This window comes from Cydia pomonella, chromosome 3 (assembly GCF_033807575.1).
Source record: "Cydia pomonella isolate Wapato2018A chromosome 3, ilCydPomo1, whole genome shotgun sequence".
In the NCBI taxonomy this organism is placed as follows: Eukaryota; Metazoa; Arthropoda; class Insecta; order Lepidoptera; family Tortricidae; genus Cydia; species Cydia pomonella.
In genome coordinates this window covers 9,461,294-9,485,755 of record NC_084705.1, presented here as the reverse complement: position 1 = coordinate 9,485,755, position 24,462 = coordinate 9,461,294, and the positions used below count along the sequence as shown (strand labels likewise).

The 24,462-nt window shown below is 36.4% G+C and overlaps 1 protein-coding gene across 3 annotated transcripts; it reads right to left on the bottom strand.

Moving 5' to 3' along the window:
• Positions 1-388: 388 nt before the first annotated feature.
• On the bottom strand, positions 389-24,425 carry LOC133516007 (uncharacterized). Of its 3 annotated transcripts, XM_061848675.1 has the most exons (15): positions 24,318-24,425; positions 24,013-24,201; positions 18,766-19,375; positions 18,435-18,526; positions 16,899-17,055; positions 15,714-15,839; positions 14,154-14,230; positions 12,749-13,937; positions 12,566-12,645; positions 11,040-11,199; positions 10,206-10,333; positions 9,228-9,805; positions 8,742-8,864; positions 4,624-4,731; positions 389-3,594 (listed from the first exon to the last, which is right to left on the bottom strand). In XM_061848675.1, the coding sequence occupies exons 2-15, from the start codon at positions 24,151-24,153 to the stop codon at positions 3,510-3,512; spliced, it is 3,654 nt and encodes a 1,217-aa protein (XP_061704659.1). In that variant the 5' UTR covers positions 24,154-24,201; positions 24,318-24,425; the 3' UTR covers positions 389-3,509. The 3 variants fall into 3 exon arrangements, with proteins under 3 accessions (XP_061704659.1, XP_061704658.1, XP_061704660.1); XM_061848674.1 differs by lacking the exon at positions 24,318-24,425 and having other exon boundaries at positions 24,013-24,311; XM_061848676.1 differs by lacking the exon at positions 24,318-24,425 and having other exon boundaries at positions 9,228-9,802; positions 24,013-24,311.
• Between the last annotated feature and the right edge of the window lie 37 nt (positions 24,426-24,462).

Below are 24,462 nucleotides of genomic sequence, written 5' to 3'. Positions count from 1 at the left end.
GTCGTCAAAAATGAATGAATGACATAAATTCACAACAACCTTTAGGTTTTTTTAAATCATAGACGATTGGTGATTCAACACGGAAAATCTGTCGACAATATTTGGCTAGCCAGACTCTATAACTGTTCATCACTGTTATTTATCTACATTAAATAATTTGCTGAAAAATGTGTTTTTGGGCAAAGATACCCCTGGAGGCAAAATTGCCTAGTTTCACCTGTTTGACTTAGAACGCACTGCTATTAATTTCTTGCGATTTCAGCCTTGCAAGTGCGTGCGCTTATGAAACATGATACAGAGAAGATGGTAGCTTTTTATACGCAGTTTTTGTTACTTGCTATTATTTATTATTAGCGGTAGCGGTAGGTTCATAAGATAAGCTCTCAAGTGTTAAAAAAACGCAGTGATGTTTATTAAATGTCAACTATACCTACAATTACATATTATTATAAAGAGCCTAACTTGACCTTCTTACAATTAAATATAATACAAAAACACAATATAAAAATGACTCACCAAGTCAACATTTATAATTTTATATAACTAAGTTTTAAAAAATAACGATAAAACATGCTCAAGTAAAGCCCTTCTTGTATGTAGGTACACGTGTAAATACAAAAACGCATGTAATTGATATAATACATACTATTTAATAAATTAATAAATACATTTCTAATATTGCCATGACATTTTAATTATTAGTGGTACAGGAGTAAACAAACTGAATATTTGCAATGTAATAATCATAGATATAAGATATGATCTGAGGTAATAATAATATAATATAATAACAGTGAAACTTCTTTGAACGACGTAGAAATAACACTTGCACTGCGTATGCTATCAATATCGTTGCAGACTTGTCTCGGTCTGGCTACAAATTTCTAGTATGGATATGAACTGCAAGAGGGGCTTTACGTTAGTTTATTACCTAGTATAACATATTTGGAAATAAAAATCGGCCTAGAGTAAAACGGGCCATGCTCATTATAGGGTTCCGTAGTTACCATTCTGCTAGAATGGGCTAAACGGCGGCTATTAGTATCATGTACATTACAAGCATAAGGGAGTTCGAAAAATATTCACTTTATTTTAAAAAATGTTGTTGGAGACCCTTATTCGTTTTGAAAGACCTATCCAATGATGGCAACGATACGCCACAGCAGGGCCCGTACTTTTCATGCCGTTGACAGAAAAATGACGTCACGCTACATAGAGTATGATTCCAATTAATATTTTCGTAATAATTAATCATTTATCAACCTCTTTAGGTAAGTTATCATATACTTGACAATCAGTACAGAAACGTCTAACTGACTTTCATCTTATTGTCACTCAAATAAATAATAGATTATTAATTTATTAAATAATACATATTTTTGATTTTTAACAGTGTAACAAGCTTTTATTCTCGTAACAAGTATTTATTTTGATACCCGTCAATAAGTAAGTTATCTAAATTTGTAGTATTGTAAAACAACTCCCTGTATGTTAAATTACGTCATTTTTGCGTCAATGGCATGAAAAGTAAGGGCCCTGCGCCACACCATTGGGTTAAAGCGAAAAAATGGTTTTAAAAAGTTTTGAAAGGTCCCAAAAAAGTTTTTTTTTGTAGTTTTTATTTTACCGTTCTGACGCCATGCATGATTTTTGTATCATTCTAGCACTAACGATCACAGAGCAAACCCGCGGACGGACAGACAGACGGACTTGGCGAAACTATAAGTTTCCTAGTTGACTAACGGAACGGAAAAAGAAGAGGGACGTTTTACATTTTGGCATAAAAATTAAGAAGAGGTGGTAAGGTACGACGGACAATGGAAATTACTCCAATCTTGGCAACCTTTGTCAATGATGTCGTTACGGCGACTGTAATGACTGTAACTGATGGTACGGTAACTGATGCTGACATTATATATTTTTATCATTGTTTTTTTTGTGTAATTTGACATTTAGAGGCAGTATACATCTCTAATAAAGTATTTATTATTTCATAGATTCGATATTTGTAATTGTTTTTTTTTTTAATTTATTGTTTGTAAAAATGGACATGTAAAAGTGCCCCTGTGGCCTATTTGCTGAATAAATGTTTGATATTTGATATTTGACATACTTTTTCCGTCAAAGCGCGCAATCATAAAGAAAGGACGCTTAGCAGAAGGAATATCGTAAATGGACGCGCCTAATGTTCTCTATCGAACGCGAATAATTACATTCCTGTCCCGCTCGCACAGTGTTATTGACCGCAAGCATCATGGGCGTGCCATCGTTATAATTACGCGCGTTAGAAAGAGATAAAAACATGGCAGGCCAATGTACGAAATTGCTCGTGGCGTCCTTTCTTCGTGAAACGGCCGAATATGCAGAAATAAGCCCCCCAGCCCAAGTCCTACCCTCGGATGGTTCTTGATTACATCAATGAAATTTAAAAGCCTTTTATGGCCTTCATTGTATCAGCTTTGCATTCATGTTAAGTCAACAGCAAAACTAGTAGAAGCAAAGCGGGCGAGGTGATCAAAATGATCTGAATATACTGACGTGATAACGTCTTATAAATTGATGAACACCGGTAGCATGCACGAAAAAGTTGTGGACAGATTTCCATGGTAACGTTACGGCCACGTTGTGGACAGATCTCTATGGTAACTCCTTCTTTCAATGATACAAAATAATGATAATTCAGTGATAATAATTAAATTCAATTCATACATAAAAGTATGCAATTTTTCATGAATGTTTTCTTATGACGTTATCACGCAAAATTCTCTTCCGTAAACCGACTTTCCAGACAACCATTTTTTTATTGTTGGAAGAATAAGACTGCGTGAAGACCATTTTGAACACCTCGCTAGTTTAGCTGTATTCTATATTCAGTACAATAATTAGTACTCTTACAATATTATGGGACCTGTAATATTTCATACACATATTGTCCCATTATAATTACACTTAACATCACATTATAGTTTTATACATTTAAAATTTTTAACAAAAATAAAATGTGTGGGATAAAATATTACATAACTTTAGAGACGGCTATAAAATACATCCACTTTAGCACGCCACGCATAAGTAAATATAAAGATTCCACATCAAGTACACACAACTGCATACCCACTTTGTGAATTGAATTCATTCATAAAGTGGGAAATACACTTTTCCAGCTCGCTTTATATTAATTAAGTGGCACACATTACTTTCCAAACAATGCACATGCAAGTGACTAGGTCCTTAGACTGGGGTGACAACACTGGCCCTCAAGTCGCAAATCGCACTAGGCAGAACTAGGGTGTGCTCCCGATACTGGTTTTCTGTACAAAATCGGGGATTCCAGGTTTTCGCCCTACGAATTCCGTATAGCACATCTCTGGCACACAATTATTTAAAAGGATGTGGGCTAGTGTCGTCGCCCACGAGCAATTTCGATTCATGGTCAGAGCTCGACCCATACAGTAGTAAACATGGCATGACCACAAATATGACCCATGTAGTAAACAATGAAAATTCCATCATTTCGCCTTGACAGCTTCGACAAGTCGGGACACGCATGTTAATAGTCGTTCCGCTAGCTCCAAATACTTCGCAATCTCTTCTCTGGAACCGAAAACAGGGCAAAATTATGGTACACATAGGTCACATAGATGTACTAAACTCTTCAATGATTGGACTGTAAAGTTTGGCCTGGCCAGCCATATAAGAGCTCATAAGAGGAAAAACCCTTGATTGCTGAGGTCGCCGTCATCGAAATCGATGTGGAGGACTATCTACCGTTGCTATTGTGTATTGTTCTTCGAGCAACGCCGGGAAGGGAGACGGCATTCGTACTATTTCCCCTCTACCGAAGCATAGGTACAACTGTACCTATAGCGGTGCATGTTGTGACTCGTCCATACACAAAAAGAGATCGAGGTGTGCAAGATTTGTCTTTGACGTGTGTCATTTGTGTCGTCATAACAGATTGGATTTTGTATGTAGTGAGTGAGAAGTGCTGTGTGCACGTTTCCCTCCGCAAAAAATGGCAGAACGATTTGTACGGTGAGTTATCGCTTGGGCTCCACCCTTCCGACGTGGCGGAAGCCGGTGTTGCTCGAAGGTATTGTTGCCTTAAAATAAAGTTAATTACTGGAGGTGGGGTTAAGTCTAAGAAATATTTGTGATAGCTGAATTGTCAAACTACAACTTTTGAAAACAAGGCGTATAATGTCGTGATCTCCATTCGCCGTATAATTCGAAACACATATTTGTCTTAAGCTTAATGCACACACACGGCGGAATCGGGCGTGAGCGTGGCCAAGCGGTCCCGAGTCCGCCCGGGTAAAATGGACCTTAATACAGACTACATAGGACCCGCCGCCGTGCATTGGTCAATCATTTACTGCATCCGGCAACGCCGCATCTCCCAACGACACCTACAGCGCCACAAAAAGTTATTGACTATAGGAGAGGTGCAAAATCTAAGAAAAAAACCCCACTAGTTTGTTTAGTAATGGAGCAAGCGTTTCTATTTAGCGATTTCGAGGTTGTTCTGGACGTTTTGGTGTTTCAATATCACTTACATATTGACCCATATGCCTATGAGTTCTACGAACGCATTTGCACTATTCACACGTTTATTTTACTTACCGATAATCAGTCACCTGTGTGTCGCTCATATTAAAATCAATGAATCCGTAACTCTTCAACATATCGCGGAATTTGTTACTCGTTACACTGGGATCGCGTTTCAATATACTGCAGACAAAATATATAAAAAGTTGTATATGAATGCCAAAGCGCATTTTCAATAGTTCAGATAGCAAGACAAAATATATATATGTCAATACATTCACTGCCAAAAAAGGGTGCATGGCACTGAAAATGTTAAGTTAATAACTTATTACACCCATTAAACAGAAATAATTTACCCCCAATGAAAAAAGAGGGGCGGTTTAAGTTTAAAGTGGTACAATGCCATCGATGGACACAGATACATAGTCTGTGTCTAAGTTGAAATTTCTACAGATTATGTATTTCTGTTGCCGCTATAACAAAAAATACTAAAAACAGAATGAAATAAATATTTCTTTCCAATCTCGAGGTTCTCATCCCATCACCGAAGTTAGGCAACGTCGGGCGGGGTCAGTACTTGAATGGGTGACCGTTTTTATAGATAATGGTACCGAACCCTTCCTGTGCGAGTCCGACTCGCACTTGGCCGGTTTTATTTTAATAAAGAGATGATGAGATGGGTTTGTGGAGAGATGGTTCTTAGTATTCTTACAGTTTTCAACGCGCTACTAGATGACACAGTTTTGATTAGTCCAGCGTTTAGAAATGTTATTCATCTTATCAACCTTTAACAAATAAATTTCGGAGGTATTATTTAATCTGACACTGTTGAGTCGAGACCACTTCGTGGCTTATATGAGTTATATGTTCTGTTATATTATGAATTGCTTGCTTATTTTCATCTTTTATTTTGCCACGAATAAACTTTTCTATTTAAGATTGTACTATCAAAATTGCGGTGGTATTAAAAGTAAAATACTAGATATTCGTTTAAACTTATTACAGTGTAATTATGATGTTATAGTGTTGACGGAGACGTGGCTAAGAGACGATACTCGGGACGCGGAATTGTTTGATAGCAATGCATATAACGTGTTTCGGCGCGACAGGGACCTGCGGGGCACGGCGAAGAAGGGCGGCGGCGGAGTTCTGATAGCGGTAAGATCTAGTATTTTAGCCTCGCGCCGATCCGAGTGGGAATCTAACTTAATCGAAGAAATTTACCCTGAGGTGTGTATCCCCGGCTATAAAATGGTAATCAATGGTATCTATATCCCCCCCTGCGCTGCGGCACTCATTAACATGACTGAAATGTTAGGACTACATCAGTATAATATGAGTAAGAATATTAACAATCGAACATTAGATTTAATATTATGTAATAAAAAATGTTTAACTTCGATTCCGGAAATCGAATTATCAAATATCGACAGACATTACCCTGCCCTTGAACTGAATATAGATCTCGTCCCAACTAATTGTATTCCAAAAAAACCCGTAGTTATATATAACTTTCGCAAGGCTAACTATAGTGAAATCTCAGAAATAATTAATAAAATCGACTGGCAGGTCGAACTTCAGGATCTACAACCCGAAGCAGCATTAGATAAATTTTATACAATCATTTACAATATTATAGATAAGTATGTGCCATTAAAAAAAATAATTAGTAAAAATACACCGAAGTGGTTTTCTCCGGCTTTAAAAAATACCCTAAATAGGAAAAAAAAACTATGGCGGCGTTGGAAAATATATAATTCTGCGGTAGACTATGCTGAGTTCTCTTTGCTTAGAAAAAGAAGTAAAATATTATTAATTGAATGTTTTAACACATACATTAAAAATACCGAACAAAGTATTAAATAGTACATTACGATACAAGTGCGAAAAATAGGAAATTCGAAACGAGTGGCGATAAATTAAAACACGACCGAAGGGAGTGTTTTAAATCGACACGAGTTGCGAATTACCTATTCGCACATGTATCGTACAACGTTTTACAGTACATATGGCCCTTTAAATGTTCGACACAGTAACATAATATGCAACTTCTCGCACTAGTGCTATAAAGTAGCCCCATATGTACTGTAAAGTAATATTAAAGCTTTTTGGTCATATATTACAACACTAAAAAAGAACCCTTCAAGTTATCCTGCCACGATGTATTACAACGAGAAGGTTTCTAACACCCCAGAAGGGGTAGTCGCAATGTTCGCAGGTTTCTTTCAGTCGGTGTTTGAGCCACGCGGTAATATTGATTATAGTGAATTAGACTGTATACCTTCGTTAGAAGAAGCAAAAAACATAACAAATATTGAACTAAGAAGTGGTCACATACTTTAAAAACTTAAAAGTTTAGATATTAATAAAGGTGCGGAGCCAGATAAAATTAGTCCTTTCTTTATAAAAAAAACACCGCTACAGCATTAGTTACTCCGCTTTACATAATTTTTAATAAATGCCTTAACTACGGAACCTTTCCTGAACGCTGGAAAATAGCATATGTGACGCCTATACATAAATCGGGTCCAAAATGCCAGGTAGCCAATTATAGACCTGTCTCAGTACAATCTATTATACCTAAAGTATTTGAAGGGTTGATTCATGACGTCATCTATCCTATAATCTAGCCTAGTATACTACCTGAACAACATGGTTTTATGAAAAATAGATCTACTATTACGAATTTATTACACTATACTGACTTTCTATTCAAGTCTATGGATGAAAGAGAACAAGTAGATGTTATCTTTACCGACTTTTGCAAGACTTTCGATAAAGTAGACCACGTATATCTTCTTAAAAAACTAGCATTTAACGGAATCCGTGGTAATCTATTGCGTTGGTTTGCCTCTTATTTGACAAATAGAACTCAAGTCGTAGTTATTAATGGATTTAGGTCTAACCTTGCCAATGTGACGTCCGGAGTAATTCAAGGCTCAATTTTAGGGCCTTTGCTATACAGTATGTTTATTAATGATATAAAAGACTGCTTTAAGAATAGTAGTTTCCTATTGTTTGCAGATGACCTAAAAATTTATAAAGTAATAAAAAATGAAAGTGATACCAAATTGGTCCAGAAAGACTTAGACACATTTTATAAATACTGCGAACTCAATAAGTTGCAATTGGCGGCTAATAAATGTATGCAAATTACTTTTACAAAAATAAGAAAAGACTCATAAACTTTAACTATAAATTAGGTCAAACACGAATAATGAAAGTACAAACAGCTAGGGATCTTGGTGTAATATTTGATGAAAACCTACATTTTAGCGGGCATATAGATAAAATAGTACGTAAAGCTTATCAGATGTTAGGTTTTGTCATCAGGTCGGCTAAGGTATTTAAAAAGGCGGATACAAACCTACTGCTTTATAAAGCGTTAGTAAGACCACATTTAGAGTATGCGTCAGTTGTATGGAATCCTCTTTATGCCAAATACTCTAATGCAATTGAAATGGTACAAAAGAAATTTCTGAGAATCATGCATAAGAGACTTACAGGAAAGAGCATGCCGTACAAACACTTGCTAAGTCACTACAAAGTATAATCATTGTCAACGCGACTAATAATGTCAGATGCTATGGTACTTTACAATATATGTAGGAGTGAGTACAACAGCAGCGAGCTGCTACAACTCATGCGGTTCCGGGTGCCGCGGAGCGGGGCGCGCTCTATGGCCCTGTTCGCCGTGCCCACGTTCCCCACCAACGCTGGGGTGCGAGCGCCACTGCGTCGCATTTGCGACACATACAATAAAAGCCTCGTCTCAGTCGAATCTTTAACACTACCAAAATTCAATTTAAAAAGCAAATCCTTGGAATAATCCCAGAAGACTGATAGTTAATAAGTCACATCATATGTTAATTAGATTACCTTTTCTTTTCCTTGCAAAAATATAAATCCAATAATTGTTATTTGTAAATATAGCCTTTACACATAAGATGCTATAATTTGTTTGTTTTTGTTTACCAACATGCAATAGTTTGTGCCAATAGAAAATAGATATTCATATCATAATTAGAATAAGTAAACTGAACTGGACTGTGTATCTCGGTGAGGACGGTCGTGGAGGAAAATGCATGTTTTACGTGTAAGTTAGTTTTTAATAGAACCTTATGTACATTTTACTCTGTTTGTTCTCCTAATAAATAAAATAAAATAATTATGTAATTAGAAATGGTACGTACCATTTCAATCGGTGACACACACTGTTCGCGTGTTCACCAACTTGCGTGATCTTTTCTATCATGTTAGCTTTGTAATCCTGTTGCTGATAATCTGGACTTTTTAAGGTAGCATTTGTAGCCTCACTGAAATAAACACACATATAAATTTACGTCATTTAAATTTAAAATTTGATTAATTGAAATTAAATCAAAATTCCAACAACTCAAAAATGACTTATGCTACTTGAAGAGCTAAGTTGTTATAATACCAGTTTATACCAATGGTATAAACTGAGAATTTTTTGATCACCTGTTTTTTTTTTGTTTCCACCAAAATCTTGTGAGTGTACGATAACTTCTAATAAAAATACCTAACTTTTTATTTCCAATAGTTATCAACTTACCACCAAAGCGAGTTGGTGGTAGCTACTAGGATTTTTTCAATAAATGTTTTATAGTAATGTAAAGGTATTGTAATTTTATTACAAGGGTTAAAGAAGTACTTACCAGAATGTTTGCAGATCTATTAACCATCTGCGGTATTTGTACGTTATTCTCCTAAGAACCTGTTTCAATTTGCAATCAGCATTGGGCGGTTGTATATATGTATAGTTCAGGTCAACATTCATTTTCGTCGTCTCAGACATGGCACCTTCATAGTAAAAAAAATTATCGTTGGTGAAACTGTCCTTTGAAAAATCAACGTCTTCTGCAAAACCCACATTTTCTGGCATAAAATTCTCAGCTACACATTCAACTTCGAGGGAATCATTATCAACATTATTGTCAGTAGCATTACTACAGATTTTGTCCTTTAATTTTATCTCAAATTCGGGACATACATTAAAATTTCTAACAATCTTTGGTTTTGGGCCTTGGGATATCTCGGAAACTTCAAGTGTTGGCGTTAAAGGTGAAAGTGATTTAGGTTGTTGGTCTTTAGGATAATTAGAAATAGTCTTAGTAATTTTACTATCCACTTTGATCTCCCTTTTTTGCAGTCCAAGACTAGAAAACAAAGTATATTTTTTGTTTTCATGACATACAGCATTAGTCTGTGTCTGTTCTTCCTCCTGTTTCTTCTTCTGAAAAAAAAACATATAAAAGTTGGAATAAGAGAAAAAATGTTAACATTGAATGGACATTGGACATTCAGCAAAGCAACTTAGCCGTCCGATGCGAAGACATTGGTCAATAATCAACTTCCGATGTATCGACATACACAATAATAAAAATACTTGTTAACCCTTTTCCAGGCCACAGCAATCTACAAGGTTTTCCCAAAAAATCCAAATATATTCCATTTAATCCAGCTTTGATGATTCATTTGAAGACAAGTAACATTTCCTGAAAGTGTAATCTAATTTGAACCTTAAACCGGAATGCTAAAGTTGAAATTCTAATGGCGCGTATGTGGTCGATAAATCGTACTATGCCTGGAAAAGGGTTACGTTGATTAAGCAAAAAGGTATTGCATCCACGAACCTGCTCAGAACGACCGGACCTTAGACTATATCTTGCTGGAGAGTTGCTGCATGACTGGCTTTTCTCTTTGTTTCTAGATTTGTTGTTGACTGACATAGGTGGGAAGCCTGAGATTATTGTCGACATATCTGTATAAAAATGAGATTTAAATCAAACTGTTATTGTATGGAATATAACATATAATAATATTAATAATACAATATTTTGACGACCGGTCTGGCCTAGTAGATAGTGACCTTGCCTATGAAGTCGATGATCCTGGTTTAAAATCCATTTATTTGTGTGATGAGCACAGATATTTGTTCCTGAGTCATGGGTGTTTTCTATGTATTTAAATATTTATATATTATATTTATCTTTGTCTGAGTACCCACAACACAAGCCTTCTTGAGCGTACTGTGGAGCTTAATCAATATGTGTAAGAATGTCCAATATTTATTTATATGTAAATACTTTGAACGCGCCAATCGTGCGCGGCGCGTCAAATGAACCTTGTCAGAATGCACAAAGGTTGATTTTCATTATTAAAATCCAGCAACAGTAGATTGTACACGTACTCGTAAAACGATTACAAGAAGCATTTAAGGTTACAAGCCGAGGGATTTATTAATATTTATTCTAAATGAATCCATGAATCCTATTCTAAGTCCCAGAAGTTTCGTTTTATTACTGAATTTGTCTTATTTAATTAAGGTTAAAATAACATCTTGGAATAAGGGCTTTTGGGACTCAGGAGGCTGTTCAAGTAGTTGGGGTTACTGGTCATCCAGATGTCTGTGTTTAAAGTCTCGGTTTGTTAAATTTTTCTTTGTAAAATTATCTAATAATGGTTACCTGTTACTGCTTCGCTGAAATTAGGCGAGTGGTTTGGCTCGTCGTAATTGAATGTTTCCATATCACAGGACTCGTCTAAATTGGGCTCCCGAATGTCGTTTAGCAAATGAGATAATGTTTGACATGCTATGTGCACATCTTCACAATCGTTCAACACAGACTGGAAAAAAATACCAATATAAATTAAGAGCGAAAAATAGCTTTGCGATCCTAGCGAAATAAAGGTATTTTTTCTATGAAAGTCTATTTCAGGAGAAAACGTTTTCAACTAACTAAATCTTAACAAAACACTTTGATTTAGATGTCGATCGCTGCCATGCCATCTATGTAGTATAAAAAAATCTTATAATTGTAAATTGAGCTAATTGTGACGTTATCTATGAAACCTGGATCGTTTGTCAAGGGCGCTTACGCCACACTGCGTAGCGCAGCGTTGTATTTGTATAGGAGCATCGTTGATAATGGCGTAAGCGCCATCGATAATAAAGTCCTTTTCAATAAATAACGTCACAATTACACGAACGAACAAACAAATCAGTCAAAGACCGATTTTTTTATCACTTTTAAGGCAATTTACTGAAACAGTATTCGACTTATAATGAAACGAATAACTAATTAACTTATAATTAATTCGACGTTTAATTAATTATTGATAAAGGACCTTCATATTTATACTGTTTTTATTAGTATTGAATGTTAAACAAATTTTGGTGGTAACTACTGGGAAAAAAAATCCCACCTTTTACCAGTGGTAACTACTCCGGTCCGATCTACGATGCCACAGACAGACAGACACTGGCGTCAAGCATATAACACCTCTATATTGCGTCGGGAGTTAAAAAATACGGACTACACAAACTACTTCAAAGACAAATTTATGTTATTAAAAATATTTGGTTAGAATCTCAAAAGCCAATCAGTGCTTTTCAAATTTATGTAAGATGCATTGGGATAACTTCGATTGCGGGATAATTTTGAAATTGCTAATTTTTACTAAACTAGAAGCTCTTTCTATTGTTGCAACAGTAAGAAAAATGCTTGATAAGCGTTGCCGTTGCAGTAGTGTAAGTGTTGCCAAAGTATGAAGTGGTTTAATAGGGAGACTTACTGCAATGTTCTGCCGCCAGAGAGCAGCACTATCACATATTCTAAACCATAGAGTAACTTAAACATCCTATGCCTTAAACAGATTTTTCAGAAGTTTTCACTATGACATTGATGCATCAAGGCGGTTTGTTTACAGAGGCCTACCGCGAAACGCAAAAATCGAAATTTCGTTATCCGCCTCTTTATAATGCAAGAGTGATAGAGAGGCAGATAACGAAACTTCGATTTTCGTGTTTCGCGTTAGGTCCTCAGTATGTGCTAGAGACGCCCCCTACGCAGAGTTTTGCGTAATATCCCCAATTAAATCTACTTCAGTAGATATTAACATTATTAACCAGATTTCGAAGTTACTCCAATGTACCTCTGTATTAATAGTTAAACGATACAATTCCTTTACACTTGAGAAAAGTTTCACGTACCTGCAGTTTGTTGACTAAATTTACGCCAAAGGTGTACATTTCCATGAAATCCGTAGGGCTTAATTTTGTCACTATGTTCCCTGAAGCATACAGACATAAACATTACTTATTTTATTTATAAAACGTGCGGCTTCAATTAACATAATTAGAACAAATTAAATATATGCATTTTTCCTGACTTACCTCTATCATCGTTGTTTTTCAAAAGGAACATAGCCAATTTCTCTGCGGCATAGACGATTTTTCGTTCTTTTGCAAATTTCCGTCTAACGCATACCGTAGCCTCGTAAAAAGTCCACGGCGGAGGCAAAGTCGCATCATTAAAAGACGGGTCCAATAGAAGCACTTGAGAAAGAACTTCTTCCATTACTTGCACGAACCGTGACATCCACTCATCGCTCCTCAAGATAAGTCGATCTGCCATAGAATCACTTGTGACCTCATAAACTACAATGCTTTGGTCCGTGTTCAATTCATTTTGGATTGATTGCTTTTCGGAATCAATGGAATTAGAAATCACACCCGAGGTAAACGATTCATCGACCTTCTCCTCAGCACTTACGTCGCTAAACTTGCAGTTATCCAAGGAGTCATTATTTTCTTGGGTTAAGTGGCTGGTGGAAGAAGATGTATTGATGTTGCTATTTAGAGAGCCCTGTTCGTGTTCGACCACCGTTGCTTGCTGGGTGTTCTTTCTCTTGCGCCATTTGAATGGCTTTTTCTCCTCTGTGTTAGCGCTAGTATTTGAATTTTGTAGCCTCTTAAGTCTGATTTTTCGTGGCGCTGCTGTGGTTGCTTTATCATTATTAGGAGCCGCATCCGTATCTTCTATAGCACTGGCTTTAATTTCCTTGTGCCCTATTTCTGACAATGTGAAATTTAAATTTGTCTGCTTATCACTTAACTCTTCATTGGTATTAACCGCTTCGCTGGTTTTATTTTTATTTGGGTTTATCTCAAACGTCGGTGTTGTAAAAACTAAATCTGTCTGTACACACGCGTTTGCAGTTCGCTTTCCTGGCGGTGATGGTAGATTAGTTTGGATTTCTATCTCTTTTTGCCCAGTTTTTTCAGTGTCGGGTCTTGGAGATTCTACAGTGGTTGAGTTCGTAGTTGAATTACATATACTAGAGCTCTCTAAGCTCTCTTCTACTTGGATTCGGGGTTCTACTACTCGTGTTGAACTCTCAGGTTTGTCCTTGGCATTTGGTACTGTTATTTTAATTTTTTCGCAGATAGTCTGCATTTTGGGGACAGGTGCTGATTTCGGGGTTGAATTTCGAGTTAAATACTGCTTCAGTTCAGAAACTGTAATTGTACCATCATTGATACCTTCTTGATTTATCATATCTTTTTCGTCGACAAGACGGACCTAAAATCAAAATCATTACATAGGTTATGTTCGTAGATAATGAATATTGAATATATCAAAGCCTCAATTACCTAATAATTGTCTGATGTCTTGATTCAACATTTTTACTTATGTATTTGTAAGAAAGGGATACAACTAAATAAACTAATCAGGTCTTGTAAAGTTTATTCAATAAGGGGGTTGGTTAATATATCACGGTTATATTTGTGTACTTACCACGTGTATATTCGGGGCAATCAATTCCAAACAAGCTTTAACATTGGGTGCGTCCTTTACATTGTCAGGAAATTTCCCTGCAAATGTGCAAATCATACATTTTCAAGATTTTTACATGAAGCACAGGTTATAAAATTGGCAAGTGTATTATTCTTCTATCTTATCCCTTAGTCTGGAAAACGCCATTTTGCTCATGGCTCATGGACATATGGCGTACTCCCGCTCCTGCCAGGAAAAAACATTACGACATCTGCAAGCCTCCCGCTGCGGGACAATATTTAGGCGCTCTGTGTTAATGGATATTGATTGCCGAAAATTGGTTCTGAACTGCTCTAACATATAACAATGCGAGATAATTAGAAAAGGACAGGTGTAGCCTGGACAAGGACAGGCTACAAGTGATCAGTATCGTCAACAAAGTTTTAGGTGTGGCAAAATGTGCAAATTGGAGGCCGCCAGATGTGGAAATTTTTTTGTAAGAGTCAGAATGGCGGGTGTACCTAAATAAAATTAAATGAAAACCATACCATATTTTTGTACCTAACCATACCACTTTTGCAGGCGTTATAATTTTTCAAGTTATCGATCTCATTTTTAAGAAAAACGCAAAGGTACAATTATTTTTATTAAGCCAGGATTTAGTACCTTTAATGTTTGATCTGTTAATTTCAAATAACTCAGAAAATCATGTCTTAAAAAAGGCTAGGCGCCAGTTCAAAGAAATCTTCCTAAGTAAAATCATTTTTAAGACATGATTTTCCGAGTTATTTGAACTTAACAGATTAAACATTAAAGGTACTAATTTCTGGCGTAATAAAAATAATTGTACCTTAGCGTTTTTTCCTAAAAATGAGATCGATAACTTGAAAAATGATGACACCTGCGAAATTGTAATAGCAAGCAAAATAAAAAATGAGTAAAACTTGGAAACCACAAATAAAATGGCTTATATTATAATTGAATATGAAGGAACAAAAAAGGTACAAAAATTTGGCTTTTATAGAATTTATTATCAATAACCACGGGAACATAGCGTAATAAAGTACACCCGCTATTCTGACTGTCAGGATGGCAGGTGTACTGTTTTTTGATGATAACTTTATGTACCGTGAGGTACAATTTTTTTTAACGGAGGTAAAATAGTACAAATTAGGTACAAAAATATGGTATGCTTTTCATTTATTTTTATTTAGGTACACCCGCCATTCTGACTCTCACATTTTTTCCCCCTCCGCGGGATTTCACAGCACGAAGGTATATAAATATCTTGTTTACTAAAAAGTTATGAAAACTTACCTAATGGTTAAAGTTTGAGTAATCATGCACAAAAAATACCAAAAAAATTGTGAATTGGGTAAAAACTTGTGCGAAGGCGACAGCGTGCAATCACAGACATATTTACTAATCAGGCGAATGGCCAACGTCCTCGCGCGACTCGCGTAGTCCGTCAAGCGGCCGTTGCTGGAGAAGGCCGCGCTGCAGAGCGTCCGCCGAGCGCACCACGTCACGCGGCGTCAACAGCCGGAGACGAAGGTCTACAGGCTCAGACATATTACTTACTCATCTGGCGAATGGCGAACGTCCTCGCGCGGCTCGCGTAGTCCGCCAAGCGACCGTTGCTAGAGAATGCAGCGCAACGCAGCGTACGCACCACGTCGCGCGGCGTCAACAGCCGGAGACGATTGTCTGCAGTCACATGGTATCCATTTAAAAATGTGTGGCTTTTTCTTTTGTATTATTCGCCAGATAGGTCGGCATTTTGGCATTCTCAAGCGCCACGATCGTATGATACCGACCGACCGAACTGCCTATATATCCGTATACGACGGGAGAAGTTGATAACTCAAGATATACAATTGAAGACACTTGATCTTACATTAGAATTGCATAGAGGTTCAAATTTCTTTATATTTTTCAGAGGCAGAATACGAAATTTAAATTTTGATGCGCGTGGTAATTTATCTGCATGTGCACCAGTTTTGTTCCGCGTGTCAATCAAAACGGACAAAAATAAATAAAAACCAGTTTTGGAAATTAATATCACTTCACTATGCTAAGAGCTAGTTCAGACTAATCGTTTCATACGAGCGTACGCATACGCCCGTGTAATCTCGTTTAGACCAAATTTTGGGAAAAGTAACGCGCGTGTAAGCTCTTACCGCCGAAGCGACAGTATACGCGCAGAAAAATGCGCTAGTCTGACACCGCCCTATTATCTGGCTATGGCATAAATACCTATATGGTTAAATATTAGTGACTAGACGGTTATTAACGCCTTACTCAGCATCTGGTCGGAAAAAGCATACTAATGGAAATCGTGGAGATCAACGGGAGAAGCCTTTGTCCAGCAGTGGGACACTTTAATAGGCTAAGTAATTTTTTTTTTTTTAATAATCATTTCTGGTACGAGCTTTCATCTCTGACTGTACTTTTCTTTCCACAGGCAACTAATACTCATCGAAACAATTCTAACAACCCCAAACACAAGTAGTTTGCGATGATTTATCACAAAATTCCATGTAATCATAACATTGCATTGTCATCCGATTTACATATGTATGCAAAATTTCAACTCAATCAGAAATCGGGAAGTGGGTTAAATTTTGCATCCAAGATTTGACCCACACTAACATACTAACAGAAGTTAAATAAAAAGCTTGTAAAAAGAAGATGGCCATGCCATCAACATGCAAACCATTGATCCTAAAAACTTTGTACTCTAATAATTATAAGTAGCTTACTAACCTGATATCACAAGACTGGTCAAAAATCTCATGTTGTTCAGCAGCACTCTTGTGGTGGGTATAATATAACAGCAGTCGCGACTTGTGCAAATGTCAGCCAACTCCCAAAAGCTCTCGATGTCCATGTTCAACTCTCTTCCTTCACCATCAGTATGTGCCTTATAAAATGAATTGTTATTATAATACTTGTACAGTCAGATGTAGGGACTGGTCCGGTATCCCCATCGAGCGCTTAAAATACGGGTAACGACTGCGTTCAATCGACTGTCTAATACCCGTTGCTGAGCGCTTAAAAATCCCTTGAAGGGGTATCACTTACAACGCTTATGCCATTTCCATCCTTCTATTCGTGAAAATAGGATCAATATTGCAATGTACGCGAAGTACTGAGTATTTAGCGCGATGTCAGCACAGGTGTAATAAATCTTTGATGATTTAAGAGCCGCCTGTGACCGGGCGGAAATACCTTTTTAACGGACTTCTAGATTTCAAGTTCTCATTTCAGTTGTATTTTTTTTTGCTTGTATCTCCGTCATTTCTGAACCGATTTTGAAAATTCTTTTTGTGATTGTAAGTACATGGTAGGAATTTCATGATCTGCCTGATTTTATGATCGGCCGCCCACATACATACTGGCAGTATAATTGTCGGCAGCGATGGGCAGTAATCGATTCGAGACAGGGGGTATTTTTTGTACGTAAAAAAAAGATCGCTTGCGTGCCAGGTGGCAGCCAAACACTTTGTCATAAAAGTCGTCAAGAATAACGTTTTATAGGTTTTTGGGAGTAAGGATTTTGAAAACGACATCCATGACGAGTTTTATGACACAGTGCATGGCTACCATATTGGATTTAAAAATGGTCAACATTTTCAAAATCCTCACTCCCAAAAACCTATAAAACATCTTGGTTTCCAAAATGGTCATCATTTCCGAATTGTATTACTTAATAAAAAAAATCAAAATCGATTGGGTAATCACTCAGGAAGTAACAAATAAATATATTTAGATCTATCTCGACGTGCGCGGGGAAAAACTTACGACTTTTATATACCTACACCTTCAAAGGCTTATGCAAAGGTGGTGAAAAAGGGGTTAAAAGTTAGTTAGTACCGGGAACAAAAGTTTTTGTGAACGAGGGACTTGAAACTTTGTAGGAAGACACTGACTATTACAAATTTACAACACAAGATTCAGCGAATTTAAAAAAATCCCCCTAAGGGGAAATTTTCCCTAAACCCTATTTTTCCATTTGTCCCTAAGGGGGTTGAAAGTTAGTAATGTATAATAAACGCAAACAAAGTCTTGGGCAACAGCTAGTTGTCATATAAGCTTAGCTTGTTTTCATACTTTTGGCCTGGGGTTCTATTTAGATTTTGAATTAGCAAAAGCAAGCTCCGGCTGGACAAAGTTAGGCCTTGAGTCTTGGGGTCAACATATAGGAATAGGACTCTATGTTTAGCCTAAAATAATGTTCTTAAAAATAATATTTTAGAAAAGCAGTTTTTACCAACTGCACTTAATATCAGAAAATTGTACCTTCAACCATTCATCATCATCATCTGGATTTAGTTCATCTTCTGTGACAATAACTGATGCATCTTCCTTTTTGATTTCAGGTTGAACTGCAACTGTAATTACGAAGACCATATTCATTTTCATTATTAACCAACCAAATAATGCCATTACACAATTACATACAAAAGCTCTGACAGAGTTAAACAAAAGATGAGTACCTAATAGTAAGATATCTACTATACTTCTAGTAATAAAAAAAGCTTTCCCAGAAAAGTGATAAAATAAAAACATTTGAGATGAAAGTTTAACAACCCTGTAAACAAAAATTGGAATTTTTTGGAAGTTATCTTACCATTAGCATCATGAGCTTTAAGGTCCTGCCTTTTTCTACTACTCAGTTTACTTCTTAGATCAGCATGCATATGTAAATTCTTATTTGCAGGTCTTTGATGCCTTTGATGCCAGGGCTTATGATTTTGATGCGGCTGTTGGTGGCTATAACTTTCGTGGTTACTAGTACCTTCACCTCGCAAGTTCATACCAATAGGGCATTCAGTATTTAACTGGTTTAAAACTTGAAATCTATTACTCAAAGTCAGCGATGAGTTTTGAAACTGTACGTTTTCTATGGCACCATAAGTAAATAACGGATTCAAAGGTGAGGGACCAAGTATGACTTGGGGTGTTGTTGGTCCTACCCACACAGGTGCGGCATTCATAGTATTCACATTGTTGGGGTCTATCAGGCTATATGAGGCACAAACTGAATTGCCAAAAGGAGCTAGCGCAAATGGTTTAGCTGGAAACTGATTATTTATAATCTGTTTGTTGTAAATGTTTGGGGCAGGGCTGCCCTGTTTTGACTGTTTACGAATTTTTGGCTCCATTGGTGGCTCAGTTGGTTCATGACATTCAAATGGAACCTTATTTTTATCCACGATGGCTGTATGGTGAGCACTTTTCTGTAATTAAAAAAAAAAAAACAATATATAAAAAAAACTATGTTTCAATGCATTCACTGCCAAGAACCTGCTAGGGGGGTACATTTTGTATTGGAAATAGGGCGCTTGGCACCAGGGGTTGTAATGGGTATTTACAGTTTCCTTTTAAAATGGCTGTTAATTGCATAAAGAAAATACCGGTATACGACCCCTGCTTGGCACTAAAAGTGACAATGACTGAATATTATAAGAGTTTAAGACAAATATACAGACTGTATATTTGTATTAAACACTTATAATATTCAGTAAAATATCTTTATAATACAGTGTAAACAACGGCATATAACGTCACTCGATATAACGATTCACTCCCTATAATGTTGACATTTCTTGGCTATAATCGTTGTTTACTTTAGTATTCATTTCTCTATATAACGATAACTGTCTATAGTGTCAAAAAACGTCCGGTCCCTTGAACGTCACTATATAGAGTTTACACTGTAGTGTAGTCCTTTGCAATTTCTCTTAATCATTGGAGCCCTAGCTTAGAGGCCCTAGGTGTTTACAGAGCACACTTTGATAATAATACTTTGAAATATTTGACTGAATGTTTTTTGACCAGAAATATATAATTATAATAGTCTAAGATCTTAAATGAATAAAGAGAACAATAATATTTTTTTTTTTTTTTTTTTTTTCGTGAATTATTCCAAAAATAAGTAATTAATTGTTAGCAAAACCCTTGTAAAGTGATTGAACAGTGAATTCCTCAAAAAAGTGCGAAATAACACATCAGTGTATCAAGTGTGTGTGTGTGTGTGTTAGTATCAACTAACGGACAAAATTTCATAGTCAAATCTAACCTCAAATAATTTAAAATTTGTGTCAAAAAACTCTTGTAATTCATAATGTTCGGCCAAATACTGATTGAAAACGGATAATATGTGTAACGTTTATACGAATTCAAATAGATGATGACAAAAGAAAACAGTGAAACCATTGAAACAACAAAAAACATGCAACAAAATAAACCACTTGTTCAACAAGTCTTCCATAAAGGACTATTCCATGCGAACCCCAGAGAAAGATGTAATACAGTAGGCGCCAGCGCAAACCACCCAAACAATGACACATCAGACTTAAAACCAAGTTCGGAAGGGTCAAACAGAATTCCTCCAAAAATAAACGAAACACCTCCGACACCCTGATGAAAAGAGATGCGAGCCGAGCCAATCCGAGCTCTCCGTAGTTGAACCAGTAGACTTCACTACAGTTCCCTGGCAAAGAGCCCCAGGTCAAAAAAGAATCCGCTCTCCTGAGCAAAATATGCCTACCCACAAGATACAAAAAACAAAAAGTAATATCCAGACTCAAATTAACCACACAGTGGCAAATCAAATACCCACTGAGAACCGTTTCCAGTTACTAGACCTTGATAAGTCTCAAGATGGAGAAAAAGACAAGGAAATAGTTGATAAAACATTAAACATCACCAAGCCACCTTCAACTTATTTATACGGAATAGACAATGTGGAGGAGCTTACAAAGTGCCTGCTTGAAGTAATGAAAAAAGAGGACTATACATATAAAATAGTGTCAAGGGATGAGATGATAATTTCTACTAAAACTGTGCCAATTTACAAAAAACTAATAGATCACATCCGTGCCAAAGGACTCATTGGTCATACCTTTAAGCCCAAAGGGGAGAGGTGGACAAAAATTGTCACCACAAACAATAATATGAATAGGTTTTTTATAATGTGATTTATTGTTTTTTTATTTTTTTATTTTATAATCATATCCTAGAAAACCAACCTAAAGAAAGATGAATAAAGGGATAATAATATAATTTATTGCAAACCATGGCACAATATTTTGACGACCAGTCTGGCCTAGTGGGTTGGGTAGTGACCGTGCCTATGCAGCCGATGGTCCTGGGTTCGAATCCCAGTAAGGGCATTTATTTGTGTGATGAGCACAGATATTTGTTCCTGGGTCATGGATGTTTTCTATGTATTTAAGTATTTGTATATTATATATATCGTTGTCTGAGTACCCACAACACAAGCTACTTGGCGTGGGGCTTAGTCAATTTAATTTGTGTAAGAATGTCCCTATAATATTTATTTATTTAATATAGATGTTACAACGATCACCATACACCACACCCGAGGAGCCATTTTGCGGACACGTTTGTTAGTAATGTTTGCAAATAAATCAATAAATTTTCGAGTTATTAGTATAAGGTATTATTATTACCTAAAAGTTATATACCAAGTAATTTAATTTGCTAAAAATGAACAAAAATTTACGTGACAGCTCCTCCATATAAAAATTAACTGTCAAAGGTACAATCAATCGAGAAGGGAGAGACATAACAAATAAAAATAATGCGTCAATAGGCGGGTAAACACAGAGCGAGCGAGCGAGCACGTACGTGCGAGGCAATTTCCTCACGCTCAAACCGGCCGACGCACGCCTACACTGGCCGGTTTGTGCGTAAGGAAATTGCCTCGCGCGTATGCCTGCTCGATACGCGCGTACGCACAACATAAGATAGTTGGTGAGTAACCATTTTTTCAAGTATTTTGCCTAGAGTACATAATTTGGAAATTGGTCTGTATTGGGTTATTGACTCTTTTTGAGCATTCTTAGGTATAGGTGTGATTAGAGCCTTTTTCCAATCACTAGGGAAGACACCCGTCCTAATAGATAGGTTAAATATACTGGATATGGGTTTTAGCAGCTCGTCGGCACATCGCGAAATCAACACCGGGTGAATCCCATCGGGGCCAGCTCCCTTGTTAATATTGACATTCCGTAGTTCTTTAAGTATCATATCATCGGTGAATGTGATGGTGTTTATGTCGATTTTAAAATCTGAGAACGAATCACTGGATTTATAATTATTACAATTAGGGGTAGGTGTCACAAAAACTGATTGAAAATGTTTATTAAAAGTATCACATATTTCAAATCCATCAGTGAAAGTTTGATCCTTATAAGTCATGTTTTGGGGATATCCACCAGTGTTCTTTTTTGATTTGACAAATGACCACAAATATTTTGGATGTTCGGCTATTCTTAATTCTGCTTTCGTGTTAAAAGATAAATAACAGTCATGTTCCATTTTTTTAAAGTCTAGACCTAAGTTTTGAAAAAATATGATAGTCTTTAAGGTTACCGTTCATGATACTTACGTTTTTCGTTACTCAGCTTTATGAGAGGACGATTATACCACGGTGGATACTTATGGACATCTGTGAGGTTTCGCGTAGGCACGTACTTATCAATTAAGTCATTAAGGGTTTCGTAAAAAAATAATACTCTAGTCTCCACGTCATGCATGGAAGAAAAAGTAGTATCCCAGTCTACAGACTTAAGACCTACTCGAATACTATCGAAATCGGCATTAAAAAACATTTTTTTAGAAGTCGTATTGATTTTTAAAGGTGCAGGTAAACAAAGAGGCAGATCGATGCAAAGTGCCTTGTGAAGATCATCTTGTGGCACGAGTGGGTGCGTACAATCCATAACATGACAGTTCTCGCTACAAAATACGAGGTCTAATATTCGATCATTAGCATTAAATTCAGAATTGAACTGTGATAATAAAGATAAACTCATAAAATCGCTAGTTAACGAGACTAAGACATCATTACATGCTTAATCAAATATAGACTAAATTACAAATATTTATGTAGGCATATGCTTTTATAAGTCTTAACACATGCGCACCATATCTACGGACTCAAATTACATGCACCCCGTGCAAACACTTATAAAATCATAATATTTAACATTAGATGAAATCAATTGTTAAAAGACATTAGAGATATCTGATTTTGAACAAAAATATAATATACATAACAAAGGTAAACCTATCAAATATTAGTCATAAAAGTGTCTTTAATCTCATTATTTTCGGGAATCTCATTATTTTGAAATTCGCAATCAATAATTTATCTATTTATATAAATAATCTTTTATAAGTACATAACGGGTGATTACAGATCACTCAAGGCAGAGGCAGGCCAAAAACGAGATGGCGAGACGACCTGGACTCATTTTTTGGCGACTGGCGTGAGCATGCACAAAGCCATGACGCCCGTGACGAGTGGCGGAAGACAAGGGAGGCCTTTGCCCAGCAGTGGGACACAATGTAGGCTAATAAAATAAAGTTCTGTTCCGCAGAAATTGAAATATCGAGATTTTACGTACGATAACATGATAATTGATGAACTTACCTATGAAAAGTTATCCCATCTCTTGTTTCGTCCGATCTGTATAATTCTTACAACACTTGATCACGCATGTTGGCATATTTTATATTTTTTTTCCACCAATGTACTCAAATAACATGTCGATCCGACTGACGGCAAATTGGTGGATGAGGGCATAGAGATAACTGTCAATGTCTGTGTGTCACGCGTAAATACTAGGAAATTGGTGGATGATGGAATCCTAGTTGTGTTTTACCGATACTACGTCCGCAGAATTATTAGAACAAGGTGAAAACTTATTATTGTGTTTAAATAGGAGGGAGATATCGTCGCTAAGTACTACGCATTTATGGTTAGTAATTTTATATGTATTAGAAATGTATTTTAGCTTCTTATAATCGTGTTAAATGCAAAAAAAGTTTCTAAACAACTTACGTCGGGGTCTCGCCATTGCGCTTCACCTGTCAAGGTGTTGAAGTCATACAATAATCCCGGGCGCTTTTGTGAGCGACAGACAATCCATCCATTCTCAAACGTTTTTGGTTTTGATTGGTTTGGTTCGGATTCCGCCGCCATAGCCTTAGTTACTATATCACACTGTCAACATGCTGTCAACAAAAGCCACTAAAACAAAACGAATGTTAACGCTAGTTTTATTAACATTATTTTCACATTTTAGATAGATATTTGTTCAACCTAAAGATGTTTCTGTATGTATTTAATAAGATTTTTAACGCTACCTATAATTATTACTTGCACAAAACAGAAAACAAGTTAAATAAGTATAGAAAACGGCAAAACATGTTAGTTTTGTCAAAGAGCATATAATCACTACGTTTGAGTTTTGTCTGACACTCTGACAGTATAGCAGAACCAAACAGAAAT

Bases quoted from the DNA above. Each gene is read 5' to 3' on its own strand.
- LOC133516007 (XM_061848675.1), bottom strand. From the start codon at position 24,153: ATGGCGGCGGAATCCGAACCAAACCAATCAAAACCAAAAACGTTTGAG. The intron at 19,376-24,012 runs GTAAGTTGTTTA...TTTTAATTACAG, and splicing joins CGCAATGGCGAGACCCCGAC to AAAAGTGCTCACCATACAGC. The intron at 12,646-12,748 runs GTAAGTCAGGAA...TGTATGCTTCAG, and splicing joins GAAAAACAACGATGATAGAG to GGAACATAGTGACAAAATTA.